General features: G+C 46.2%; 1 protein-coding gene across 1 annotated transcript in view; it reads left to right on the top strand.

Annotated features, from left to right (window-relative positions):
- The window catches only part of LOC142291993 (venom factor-like), a 353454-nt gene that overhangs the window by 12094 nt on the left and 327779 nt on the right, over nucleotides 1-13581 (top strand). The window contains exon 3 of the mRNA XM_075337006.1: nucleotides 12222-12387. Coding sequence (XP_075193121.1) covers nucleotides 12222-12387 — 166 coding nt within the window. The remainder of the gene's footprint in view (nucleotides 1-12221; nucleotides 12388-13581) is intronic.

The raw sequence follows: 13581 nt of genomic DNA, 5'->3' as shown, positions 1-13581 counted from the left end.
AAAATCGACAAAAGAAATTTATTTGAAAAAACAGTCCCCAAAACATTTCCTCTTTCACCAATTTATTGTAAGAAAAAAAATAAAGGGGTCCCACGACGACTCTGGACCGTCTAGAATATGGTGGGGAGACACTCAGGGAACGTATCCCCCATTTTCTAGGAGTGCGGACCCTTCATGTGAGGAGTGTGGGTGCAATGAATCTGCACTCACTCTCCCCGGGTCCACAGCAGCAGAGTCCATGTCGTAATGGTTGCTACCAAAGCTGCAATGCCCTGCTCATGAGGTAAGGGCATGCCTAATCAGGAGAACTACTGTAGAGGAAGCTCTGCTCACTGGTATATAGGTGCTCAGAGGTAATAATAGATAAAATTAGTGAGTAACCTCGGCACTCTATATCTCCCAGACTAAGTCAGTAAGTCACAACGGATAGTAATGCAAAATCACTCTTTATTGGTCCGTATTAAGAAAATTTTTTTTTCATAAGCATATATGTTTTTGTCCAAAACAAGTTACAAATGACGTTTCGGCCTGAGCCTTCGTCAGATTGGACTTATCTGCATGTAATCATGAAAAATGACAATAATCAGTATCACATAAGAGTGAGAGAACAATAACATAAACTCGAACAATGTAGAGGTACAATTGGGATGCAGCAAAAAAATTGCAACACAGCAAGAAATGAAACACATGATACAAATGTCATAATACAGTACAAGGACAATATAGTAATGACAAATATGGGGTCAGAGTAGACTTAGACAGCTCTGGTACGAAAGAGATGTCAATCATAAAGTAACATGTGCAGTAGGTGTAGAGCTACACTATGCATGGCAGAGCTAATGGGTAGACCGACCATAGAAAAAGTAGAGAAAAAGTGGAGAAAAAGTGGAGAATATGTGGAACATAAGAGGAGAAAAAGTGGAGAAAAAGTGGAGAAAAAAGTGGAGAAAAAGTGGAGAAAAAGTGGAGAAAAAGTGGAGAAAAAGTGGAGAAAAAGTGGAGATTAAGAGGAGAAAAAGTGGAGAAAAAAGTGGAGAAAAAGTGGAGAAAAAGTGGAGCATAAGTGGAGAAAAAGTGGAGAAAAAGTGGAGAAAAAGTGGAGCATAAGAGGAGAAAAAGTGGAGAAAAAAGTGGAGAAAAAGTGGAGAAAAAGTGGAGCATAAGAGGAGAAAAAGTGGAGAAAAAGTGGAGAAAAAGTGGAGCATAAGAGGAGAAAAAGTGGAGAAAAAGTGGAGAAAAAGTGGAGCATAAGAGGAGAAAAAGTGGAGATTAAGAGGAGAAAAAGTGGAGAAAAAGTGGAGCATAAGAGGAGAAAAAGTGGAGAAAAAGTGGAGAAAAAGTGGAGAAAAAGTGGAGCATAAGAGGAGAAAAAGTGGAGATTAAGAGGAGAAAAAGTGGAGAAAAAGTGGAGAAAAAGTGGAGAAAAAGTGGAGAAAAAGTGGAGCATAAGAGGAGAAAAAGTGGAGAAAAAAGTGGAGAAAAAGTGGAGAAAAAGTGGAGAAAAAGTGGAGATTAAGAGGAGAAAAAGTGGAGCATAAGAGGAGAAAAAGTGGAGAAAAAAGTGGAGAAAAAGTGGAGAAAGTGGAGAAAAAAATGGAGAAAAAGTGGAGAAAAAGTGGAGAATAAGAGGAGAAAAAGTGGAGAAAAAGTGGAGAAAAAGTGGAGAATAAGAGGAGAAAAAGTGGAGAATAAGTGGAGAAAAAAATGGAGAAAAAGTGGAGAAAAAGTGGAGCATAAGAGGAGAAAAAGTGGAGAAAAAGTGGAGAAAAAGTGGAGAATAAGTGGAGCATAAGAGGAGAAAAAGTGGAGAAAAAAGTGGAGAAAAAGTGGAGAAAAAGTGGAGCATAAGAGGAGAAAAAGTGGAGAAAAAGTGGAGAAAAAGTGGAGCATAAGAGGAGAAAAAGTGGAGAAAAAGTGGAGAAAAAGTGGAGAAAAAGTGGAGCATAAGAGGAGAAAAAGTGGAGAAAAAGTGGAGAAAAAAGTGGAGAAAAAGTGGAGAAAAAGTGGAGAAAAAGTGGAGAAAAAGTGGAGAAAAAGTGGAGAAAAAGTGGAGATTAAGAGGAGAAAAAGTGGAGAAAAAGTGGAGCATAAGAGGAGAAAAAGTGGAGAAAAAAGTGGAGAAAACGTGGAGAAAACGTGGAGAAAAAGTGGAGAAAAAGTGGAGAAAAAGTGGAGCATAAGAGAAGAAAAAGTGGAGAAAAAGTGGAGAAAAAAGTGGAGAAAAAGTGGAGAAAAAGTGGAGAAAAAGTGGAGAAAAAGTGGAGAAAAAGTGGAGATTAAGAGGAGAAAAAGTGGAGAAAAAGTGGAGAAAAAGTGGAGCATAAGAGGAGAAAAAGTGGAGAAAAAAGTGGAGAAAACGTGGAGAAAACGTGGAGAAAAAGTGGAGAAAAAGTGGAGAAAAAGTGGAGCATAAGAGGAGAAAAAGTGGAGAAAAAAGTGGAGAAAACGTGGAGAAAAAGTGGAGAAAAAGTGGAGAAAAAGTGGAGCATAAGAGGAGAAAAAGTGGAGATTAAGAGGAGAAAAAGTGGAGAAAAAGTGGAGAAAAAGTGGAGAAAAAGTGGAGAAAAAGTGGAGCATAAGAGGAGAAAAAGTGGAGAAAAAAGTGGAGAAAAAGTGGAGAAAAAGTGGAGAAAAAGTGGAGATTAAGAGGAGAAAAAGTGGAGCATAAGAGGAGAATAAGTGGAGAAAAAAGTGGAGAAAAAGTGGAGAAAGTGGAGAAAAAAATGGAGAAAAAGTGGAGAAAAAGTGGAGAATAAGAGGAGAAAAAGTGGAGAAAAAGTGGAGAAAAAGTGGAGAATAAGAGGAGAAAAAGTGGAGAATAAGTGGAGAAAAAAATGGAGAAAAAGTGGAGAAAAAGTGGAGCATAAGAGGAGAAAAAGTGGAGAAAAAGTGGAGAAAAAGTGGAGCATAAGAGGAGAAAAAGTGGAGAAAAAAGTGGAGAAAAAGTGGAGAAAAAGTGGAGCATAAGAGGAGAAAAAGTGGAGAAAAAGTGGAGAAAAAGTGGAGCATAAGAGGAGAAAAAGTGGAGAAAAAGTGGAGAAAAAGTGGAGAAAAAGTGGAGCATAAGAGGAGAAAAAGTGGAGAAAAAGTGGAGAAAAAAGTGGAGAAAAAGTGGAGAAAAAGTGGAGAAAAAGTGGAGAAAAAGTGGAGATTAAGAGGAGAAAAAGTGGAGAAAAAGTGGAGAAAAAGTGGAGCATAAGAGGAGAAAAAGTGGAGAAAAAAGTGGAGAAAACGTGGAGAAAACGTGGAGAAAAAGTGGAGAAAAAGTGGAGAAAAAGTGGAGAAAAAGTGGAGCATAAGAGGAGAAAAAGTGGAGAAAAAAGTGGAGAAAAAGTGGAGAAAAAGTGGAGCATAAGAGGAGAAAAAGTGGAGATTAAGAGGAGAAAAAGTGGAGAAAAAGTGGAGAAAAAGTGGAGAAAAAGTGGAGAAAAAGTGGAGAAAAAGTGGAGCATAAGAGGAGAAAAAGTGGAGAAAAAAGTGGAGAAAAAGTGGAGAAAAAGTGGAGAAAAAGTGGAGATTAAGAGGAGAAAAAGTGGAGCATAAGAGGAGAAAAAGTGGAGAAAAAAGTGGAGAAAAAGTGGAGAAAGTGGAGAAAAAAATGGAGAAAAAGTGGAGAAAAAGTGGAGAAAAAGTGGAGAATAAGAGGAGAAAAAGTGGAGAAAAAGTGGAGAAAAAGTGGAGAATAAGAGAAGAAAAAGTGGAGAATAAGTGGAGAAAAAAATGGAGAAAAAGTGGAGAAAAAGTGGAGAGAAAGTGGAGAAAAAAATGGAGAAAAAGTGGAACACCCTTTGGTACCTTTCATGTGGCACTAAGGGGTGCTTAGCTTTGTATTTAGCCAAAAAAATGAAAAAAAAATGACATAGGGTTCCCCCTAGTTTTGTAGCCAGCTAGGGTAAAGCAGACGGCTGCAGCCTGCAGACCACAGCTGGCAACCTCACCTTGGCTGGTAATCCAAAACTGAGGGCACCCCACGCTGTTATTTTAAATTAAATAAATAATTAAAAAAAAAAACACGTAGGGGTCCCCCAAAATTGGATCACCAGCCAAGGTAAAGCAGACAGCTGGGGCCTGATATTCTCAGACTAGGGAGGTCCATGGTTATTGGAATCTCCCCAGCCTAAAAATAGCAGGCCGCAGCCGCCCCAGAAGTGGCGCATCCATTAGATGCGCCAATCCTGGTGCTTCGCCCCAGCTCATCCCGCGCCCTGGTGCGGTGGCAAACGGGGTAATATTTGGGGTTAATACCAGATGTGTAATGTCACCTGGCATCAAGCCCTGGGGTTGGTGAGGTCAGGCGTCTATCAGATACCCGACATCACCAACCCAGTCAGTAATAAAAAAAAAATAGACGACAAACACATTTTTATTTGAAAAAACACTCCCCAAAACATTCCCTCTTTAACCAATTTATTAGATTGAAAAACAAATCCAGGTCTGGTGTAATCCAAGGGGTTGCCATGACGATGCACACTGTCCCAGTCAATGAAGAGCAGGATGTTCCCCATTGGCTGGGAGAGCAGTGCAGTGACCTGAGCTAACATCAATGGGTCAGCCCAGGTCACTGCAGGGGGTGACAAGTGCTGCTGTCAGTGAGGTACATTACCTGCGCTGATCTCCAGCACACTGACAGCCCCTGTCACTGAGGTCAATGACCGGCGCCTTCACATCAAGTATCGCGAGAGGTCCGTGACGTCACCGCCAGTGTCAGTCTCGGGTCGGAAGCGATAGGTGATGTGACAAGCGGCGGCCATGGAGGACAGTGACAGCGCTGAGGTCGGGATGGCGGGACTTCATCACCGCAGGTAAGCCGAGCGAGCGAGCGAGCGAGCGGGCGGGCGGGCGGGCGGGCGGGCGGGGGGGGGGGGGGGGTGGATGTGTGTGTGTGTGTGTGTTTGTGTATGTGTATGTATGTGTACATGCCGCGGGCAGGAGGGGGTGGAGCGAGCTGAGCGGGAAAGTGTGGGCTTCCTGCACGTAACTAAGATAAACATCGGGTTACTAACCAAAGCGCTTTGCTTGGATACCCGATGTTTATCTTGGTTACCAGCTTGTGGCAGGCTGCCAGCGATGGCTCCTGCTCACTGTAGCTGTAAAAAGCCCTGCTTTTTGCTGCTAGAACCGTTCTCGAACGTATCTAGAACTATCGAGCTTTTAGCAAAAAGCTCGAGTTCTAGTTCGATCTCGAACAGCCCAAAAATCACTCGAGCCTAGAACTGGAGAACCACGAACCACGAACCGCGCTCAACTCTAGTCTTTAGGATACACTTTGTTTGCAATGTCCTTTTCTTATTTTAGAAGGTCTATATAAACTAGGGTTGTATCACTTTTTTGCTTTCTGGGGGTATATTGTAAGAATGTACCACTCTGAAGTGCTACAATAAAACTTATATAGTATATACATCATGGCCCAATTTATTATCGTACCCCCAATTGATCTAATCTGTGTTAGGTTGCTGTAATGCAGATTGATTTTGGATCTTTATTTGCTCAATCCTTTATTCAAATTCCCGAGCAATCACTTTTCCAATTTTTATGTAAAAGAGGCGCAAGTGCAGGGGACTCACCATGTATTTATAGCTCTCTATCCTCCCTCCCTCTTTCCACGATCTTTTAGTCACTTAATGATAGGTCACTCTTGTCTGAGTGATCTGCCTTCCCCGCCTAAGATCTTGCACAGGTGTGGCGCCCCTGAGGTTTCAGTCACCACAGAGGTACTGCACCTCAGCTAGAGGTGTGGTATTCCATCCCGAGTACGGAAGAGGTCATCCACCGGTATGCACACAAAACACACAACACCTCAATTAGCAGCTCTCCACCAGGTCAGAGTTAGGGCTTGGTTCCATTAATGCTATGTATAGCCACCGCTGGTGATGGTTCCTTCCTCCCCCTAATCCGACAAGGCCAGGGAGGGGAGTCTAGTTAGTTGGGGACACTGTAGTGTGAGAGACTTGATAAGGAGCAGTGGAGCAGTGGAGCAGTGAAGACCTGTGGTCTGGAGCTGGTGCAGATCGACCCAGGTGCAAGACAGAAGGGGTTCTTGAGACTACGGGACGTGCGCTATACTCCCATGGCCTTGTTCCACATACAGCATCGGAGTGGAAGGACTTGGCCGCGGAATGGGGACTGATCCCTAGACTAGAGAAGAAGAGCCAACGTGCTCCGCTAGCAAAACCAGTGGCTGAGGACACATCTAGTACCAAAGCCAACTCCGCACACGAATCCGCTGGAAGGTGACCACATAGGGCCAAGGGATAAAGCTCCAAGCGACCCGACAGGGCCCGTGGACACAGGCTCAGGGCACTGTGTGCGTAGGCGCGGGACAGGCAGGAGAGACATTAGTGCAGGAAGACGACCAGGGAAGGTACATAAGAAAGGTGCACCGGACTTGACCTCCGAACTACCTGGGATCGGCTGGAGCACTTCACAGTGGAACCCAGCACTCTAAAGGCGTTCACTAACTAGTCGTGTTACCTTGGAACCTTCTACAGTGAGTAAAAACGTTGAGACTGCATCTGTGCCACCCCCGCATCAGCAGCCGGGCTGCTCGGATCCGGATCCGCGGTGGCTCGAAGGATCTCCGGACCCGGGGGTCGGGGTCATGCGGCCACTCAAATAAAATGGGGAGTATTTACATGGGGCTGTTTGGTTAAAGTTCGTGACGCCACCTGTGGTGTATGGTAAGGGAAGAAGTACCACCGCTGCAGCTGGGAGTACCCAGTGGCGATGGAGTGGGCAGCTAGGTGTTTAACCCCTCCACAGGTAGGGAGAATGCCCCGGGACTCGGTGATGGTAGGCAAAGGTGTATCTAGGCTTCCTGTCACCCGGGGCAAGACTTCAGTTTCGCACCCCCCCCATGTGACCAATCATTCATATGTGAATTGCACACTCACAGTCACATGATGACGAGCTGCTCTTAATAATTTAATTCTCTTAATGTTCAAAGAGAAACATATGAAGAAAAGCAAGTTGTCACATGTAAGTATGAAAGTCACATATGAGTGGAGTGGCCAAATGATGACTGCTGGAACCAAACGCAGAGCTGAATCCTGACAGGGAGTATATTACATGCTGTTATGATTGGGCTACAGTGCTTAATTTTATAAGTAATGGGGTTGTCCAGGTTTGAGATGAAAATCTGCAGTTACTATGTGACTGCAGACTTCTGAATTCTCACAGTGCGCACACTACCCGCTGTCAGGATTCTCTGGTGCCGATGGTAAGAGTGGGAGGTCATGAAACTGCAAATATGTGATTTACATATATGTGGTCACGTGCTGACTAGACATGCGTGGCCTTGCTCAAAATGAATTGAGTGAGACTGGACACGTCAAATCAGAATGTGGCCAGAAATATAAAAATCTCATACTTGCACTCACATGACCATCCACTCTTGCCACTGGAGAATCACAAAAGTATGCAGAGCATACATTGTGAGAATTCAGAAGCCTGAAGTCACCTAGAGAAATTGCAGAATTTCATCTCAAACTTAGACAAGCCCTTTACTTATACAATAAAGCAGTGTATCCCAATTCTAAGTAAAGGGGTTGTCCAATCTTAATTGAATTGTTACTTGTGTACAGGATCAGAACTAATAACAGCACCAGAACCAGCAGAGGTACAGAAATACATAATTGTAACACCCAGCAGTACAGAAACACAGCATCACAACCATCAACAGTACAGAAATTCATCATCAGAACCACCAGCAGCACAAAAATACATCCATATAACCCCATCAGTTCACAAATACAGTATCAAAACCCTCATGGGTACAGAAATACATAATCAGAACCACAAGCAGTACATGGTACATCAATTGTAATGTCAGGTCAGACCCATACACATTTGTATTGCATGAACTGACAACTTCCAGTACATCCAAAGAGTCTCAATCGGCCCCATACATACATAGAAACGCACATATACATATTTAAAAATAAATTCACAAGAATATATCTAAATAGACAAATCTATACACAGTCATATACACTGACATACATAGATACACATCATACATGCACACACAGACACATTAGAGATATTATGGGGAAGCCGGCAGCAGCCTCACTCACCTCCCCAGCTTGCCTCCCATCCATCTCCTCCTGGGCATGTGGCTGTGCCGTGCTTATTCGTGGCCATGGCTAGCAGACATGGCCGCACACAGAGCACACTGACACTGCTATATACATAACAGGAGAGACTAGAGACATACAGCAATGGGGGCACATACAGCTCCAGAGAGGGGCATACAGCTCTGAAGTGGCAAACAGCACTGGGGTGGGGGGGACATACAGCTCTTGGGGTGTACAGCACTGGGGTGGGGGAGATACAGCTCTGTGGGTTATACAGCTGTGGGGTGGTATACCGCACTGGGGTGGGGGGGACATACAGCTCTGGGGGTATAGCGCACTGAAGTGGAGAGTCAGACACTTCTGGGGGGTATACAGTACTGGGGTCGGTGGACAGACAGTTCTGGGGGTATACAGCACTGGTGTCAGGGAACAGACAGTTTTGGGTGCATACAGCACTGGGGTGGGGGGCGGACAGACAGTACTGGGGGTATACAGTACTAGGGTGGGGGTATACAGCTCTGGGGTGGTGGGGACAAACAGTTCTGGGAGTATACAGCTCTGGGGTGGTGGGGACAAACAGTTCTGGGAATATACAGCTCTGGGGTGGTGGGGACAAACAGTTCTGGGAGTATACAGCTCTGGGGTACGTGGGACAGATAGTACTGGCGGTATACAGTACTGGAGTGCGTGGGACAGATAGTATTGTGGGTATACAGTTCTGGGGTGCGTGGGAAAGATAGTACTGGCGGTATACAGTACTGGGGTGCGTGGGACAGATAATACTGGGGGTATACAGCTCTGGGGTCCGTGGGACAGATAGTACGGGGGGTATACAGCACTGTAGTGCGTGGGACAGATAGTACTGGGGGAATACAGCACTGAGGTACGTGGGACAGATAGTACTGGGGGTATACAGCTCTGGGGTGCGTGGGGCAAATAGTACTGGGGGTATACAGCTCTGGGGTGCGTGGGGAAAATAGTACTGGAGGTTTACACCACTGGGGTGCGTGGGACAGATAGTACTTCGGGTATACAGCACTGGGGTGGGGAGGATGACATACAGCTCGGTGGTATGTAGATGCTTCGGCTCCTCTGTGGGTTCAGCCTAGATTGTATGGGCTCCTTCCATGTTAGTGGGCGTGACCAGCTTCATTACAAATTAAGTCATACCTGGGAGGAGCCAGTACATTCTAGCATCTACCTTCATCTGTTGGATGAGGTGCACAGTGCACAGTGCGTGCTAGCTCCGCCCACAGACAAACAGACCCTGCACGCAGCAGTGAAAGCTCCGTGCAAGTGAGGAGCCAGCAAACCAGGAAAGTGCATGCTGCTGGCAGGAGCTTTGCGGTCCCCGGAACTCGGCCCGTGGGCCGCAGCATACATCACTGCCCTTGCTGACAGCCAAGCGCTGACGCTTGCCCTGGCTGCCGAGGAGACTCAGTGCTGCATTAGTCGGCATGACAGCACCCCCCCGACACTGCGCCCGGGGCAGATGCCCTGCCAGCTTCCCCCCTAGATACACCTCTGTGGTAGGGGAAGCCGTGGGATGTAGGTTTGGGAGGCAGGGAGCAGGTAACTCATTGTTGGTAGTCATGGTGCTGGATGAGGCTGTGCTGCTTCGGAAGGTCAGTAAACACACAGCCTGTAATTAAACCAAATGTCCTGGAGTACCGCTGCCGCTGAGGGGAGCCATCCAGGTGACCGTTCCCAATGATGTTGCTTGGTGTGTTCCAGTCTAGTCCGACCTTCCGGGAGCTTCTACACCTCAGCCCCTCACACTCTGAGGGCTACTGCATTGCTGTCCTGGGAGCTCCAACTCCCCAGCCTGATCTCCCCCCTGAGAGCTACTTGAGAGCCCACTGCTCTCCCTGCTCCCCTGCCGACGACTGCCCAGTCACCTCCCACTAGTCTGCCTGACTCTAAGGTGGACGGCCCTTTCCCCACTGGACCCACCCACTGGTGTGTGTGTGTGTGTGTGGGATTTGCATGCTGGTCTTAGCAACATCATTGGGTGGCACCTGGAACCAAGGAAGAGATGGATATTGTACGGAAAGGAAAATTGTGCAATACCCTGTGACGACCTGATAGGCCAGGGCATCACACATCCCTGTGTCACTCTGTTTTTCGCCTGCACTTTCGGCCATGCACCCCCGCCATCACCTACTACTACCCTCATCCACCCTGGGGCCCAGCTCTGCCTGTGGAGAGCTATACCAACCTAGCTGTGTTACCATCTGCCCTTGAGGTCCCCATCCCGCAGCGGCGGCACCTAACTTCCCACATACCGCAGGTGGCGTCACAAACTACCATCCCATCACCTTTACTTTTGACTGACATTGCCGGGGTCACGGAAGTGGCCCTTGCCGTCACCGCAGCATCCCAGAAACAGAACCGCGACCCGGTAACGAGTGCCCCACGGCCCTGGTGCGGGTGTTTCACAGGCACCATTACTTACTAAAGGGTGCCGTCAAGTCCTGGTGATGTTTTGAAAGCTGGACCATAAGCTGCTTCAAGAAATAACGGCGCCTTTGTGACATCTTTGGCAGAGTAGGTAGGCCACTCAGACAACAGTGACCTGTCATTCAGTGACCGGAGGCCAGCAGTGTGCAGAAAAAGAGGGAGATTAACAAGAGAGCTGGAAATGCTGTGCCAAACCTCCTGCTCATTTACATAAGAATTGGAAAAATGATTAGTTGGGAATAGAATAAAGGATTGACAAAAACAAACTTATGGAAATAATCTGCCCTAAAATACAACTTCTGTGCGCCTCCACCATACATGTTACTCCAGTCAGGGGCTGACGTACATTTCTGGTCTAATTTATACATTGTGTGGAGTAAATTATGATGAATTTGTTGAACTGGCTTTGCCACACCCCGTTCAACCTCAGTTCCACACACTTTTGGCAGAGCAGGCCAGGACTGGTGAAATAACATCTGAAGTCGCAAAATGTTTGCAACAATTGTGCGGGCATCACACGGTACGATATCAGGCGATATGTCGGCGGGGTCACGTTGTAAGTGACACACATCCGGCATCATTTGATATATCATAGCGTGTGACAGCTACGAGCGACAGTAAACGAGCAAAAATACTCACTTTATCGTTGCTTGTTGACACGTCGCTCATTTTCAAATAGTCGTTTCTTCTTCTGTGCTCCGGTTGTTCATCGTTCCCAAGGCAGCACACATCGCTCCGTGTGACACCCTGGGAATGATGAACCCAGCTTACCTGCGTCCCGCCGGCAATGCGGAAGGAAGGAGGTGGGCGGGATGTTTACGTCCCGCTCATCTCCGCCCCTCCGCGTCTATTGGCCGGCGGCTGTGTGACGTTGCTGTGACGCCGAACGTCCCTCCCCCTTCAGGAAGAGAATGTTCGCCGCCCACAGGGAGGTCATCCGGGAGGTAAGTACGTGTGACAGGGGATTAATGACTTTGTGCGCCACGGGCAACTAATTCCCCGTGACGCACAAACGACGGGGGCGGGGACGATCGCTCGTGCAGTCGCACGATAGATTGTCCCGTGTGACGCCCGCATAAGGATCAAACCAAATAGACTTGGGGTTCTTGTAGACATCAGTGATTTTTCTCATGCCCAAAACGGACCAAGTTTCATCAATGTTCGGTCAGTATGTCAGTTTTTACCATCACAGTTTCATCAGTTTTGCTTGGATGCAAAAGAATGAACTAATGGAGGTTTCTCAAACTACTCACATTATACAGTCCGTGAAAAAGCGACATCGAACGGATGGCATCCGAGTGATGTACAAATTTTTCATTGACCCATTGATTTGCATTGGTGAGTTTTATCCAAGACTAAGATCAAATTTGAACATGTCTCCACACAAACTGCAAAAATACCCAGTCATGCGAACATTGAAAAATACAGACTAAAATTAGTATGAGAAAAAGTGATGTCTGAATGAGCCCTTTCAAATTTTCTGTATTGCCCACTAGATGGAAGCAAACAATTGGCAATAAATACACGAAAATTGTAATTTTGTAGACTTCATTTTGTATAAAAGTTAAATTTTAATACAGTCTCTGTATTTCACAATAGTTTTATATATTATAACAAGTTATGCCCCATTATAATGTGCTATGGTGAGGGTTTGCATTATATTTTTATTCTATTTCATTTATATTTCAGGTTCCTTACGAATACCTTTCTTCTGACATCAATGAAAAACAATATGTCATCGTTCGTGCAAGTTCACCAGAACTCTTTGAAATAGAAAAAGTCATCCTCATTTCCCCCCACACGGGTTATATATTCATCCAAACAGACAAAACCATCTATACACCAAATCAAAACGGTAACGTTGATTTATGGTCATATTAGAGTCATTCAAAAATCTTAATATAAAAAATATACACTACTCACAAAAAGGTAGGGATATTTGACTTTTGGGTGAAAATTTAGGATAATCCTAAATGCACTCTAACCTTTTCAGGTTAACTTAATGTGACCTTCTCTAAACTTTTGAATGTACATTTCCAACTGTTCAATGTTTCAGTACTTTTCAAACAACTTGCTGTTCTCTAACAAGGAGCTTAATGGCAAAATTCACAATAGGTGTTTGATCCATGAATTACCCAATAAATGTTGAGGTTCTATTGGTATTTAGAAGCAGTTCTCATCATGCTGTTCACATTTTGACATCATGAGACCAAGATAACACCTAACAATTGATCAATAGTACCTCACCATTACAGAGCTTCAAACAGGAAGTTCTCAGATGGAAGTGGCCACTGTGCTTAGGGGTGCTTCACACACAGCGAGCTCGCTGCCGAGATCGCTGCTGAGTCACGCTTTTTGTGACGCAGCAGTGACCTCATTAGCGATCTCGCTGTGTGTGACAATGAGCAGCGATCTGGCCCCTGCTGCGAGATCGCTGCTCGTTACACACAGCCCTGGTTCGTTTTCTTCAAAGCCGCTCTCCTGCTGTGACACACAGATCGCTGTGTGTGACAGCAAGAGAGCGACAAATGAAGCGAGCAGGGAGCAGGAGCCGGCGTCTGACAGCTGAGGTAAGCTGTATCCAAGATAAACATCGGGTAACCAAGGTGGTTACCCGATATTTACCTTAGTTACCAGCCTCTGCAGCTCTCACGCTGCCTGTGCTGCCGGCTCCGGCTCTCTGCACATGTAGCTGCATTACACATCGGGTTAATTAACCCGATGTGTACTGTAGCTAGGAGAGCAAGGAGCCAGCGCTCAGTGTGCGCGGCTCCCTGCTCACACTGGTAACTAATGTAAACATCGGGTAACCATACCCGATGTTTACCTTAGTTACCAGTCTCCGCAGCTTCCAGACGGCGGCTCCGTGCAAGCGCAGCGTCGCTTGCACGTCGCTGCTGGCTGGGGGCTGTTCACTGGTCGCTGGTGAGATCTGCCTGTTTGACAGCTCACCAGCGACCATGTAGCGATGCAGCAGCGATCCTGACCAGGTCAGATCGCTGGTCGGATCGCTGCTGCATCGCTAAGTGTGAAGGTACCCTTAGAGTGT

The sequence above is a fragment of the Anomaloglossus baeobatrachus genome, chromosome 1 (assembly GCF_048569485.1).
Source record: "Anomaloglossus baeobatrachus isolate aAnoBae1 chromosome 1, aAnoBae1.hap1, whole genome shotgun sequence".
NCBI lineage: Eukaryota > Metazoa > Chordata > Amphibia > Anura > Aromobatidae > Anomaloglossus > Anomaloglossus baeobatrachus.
The sequence above is the reverse complement of the archived record's forward strand: the minus strand, read 5'-3'. Positions and strand labels throughout refer to the sequence as shown.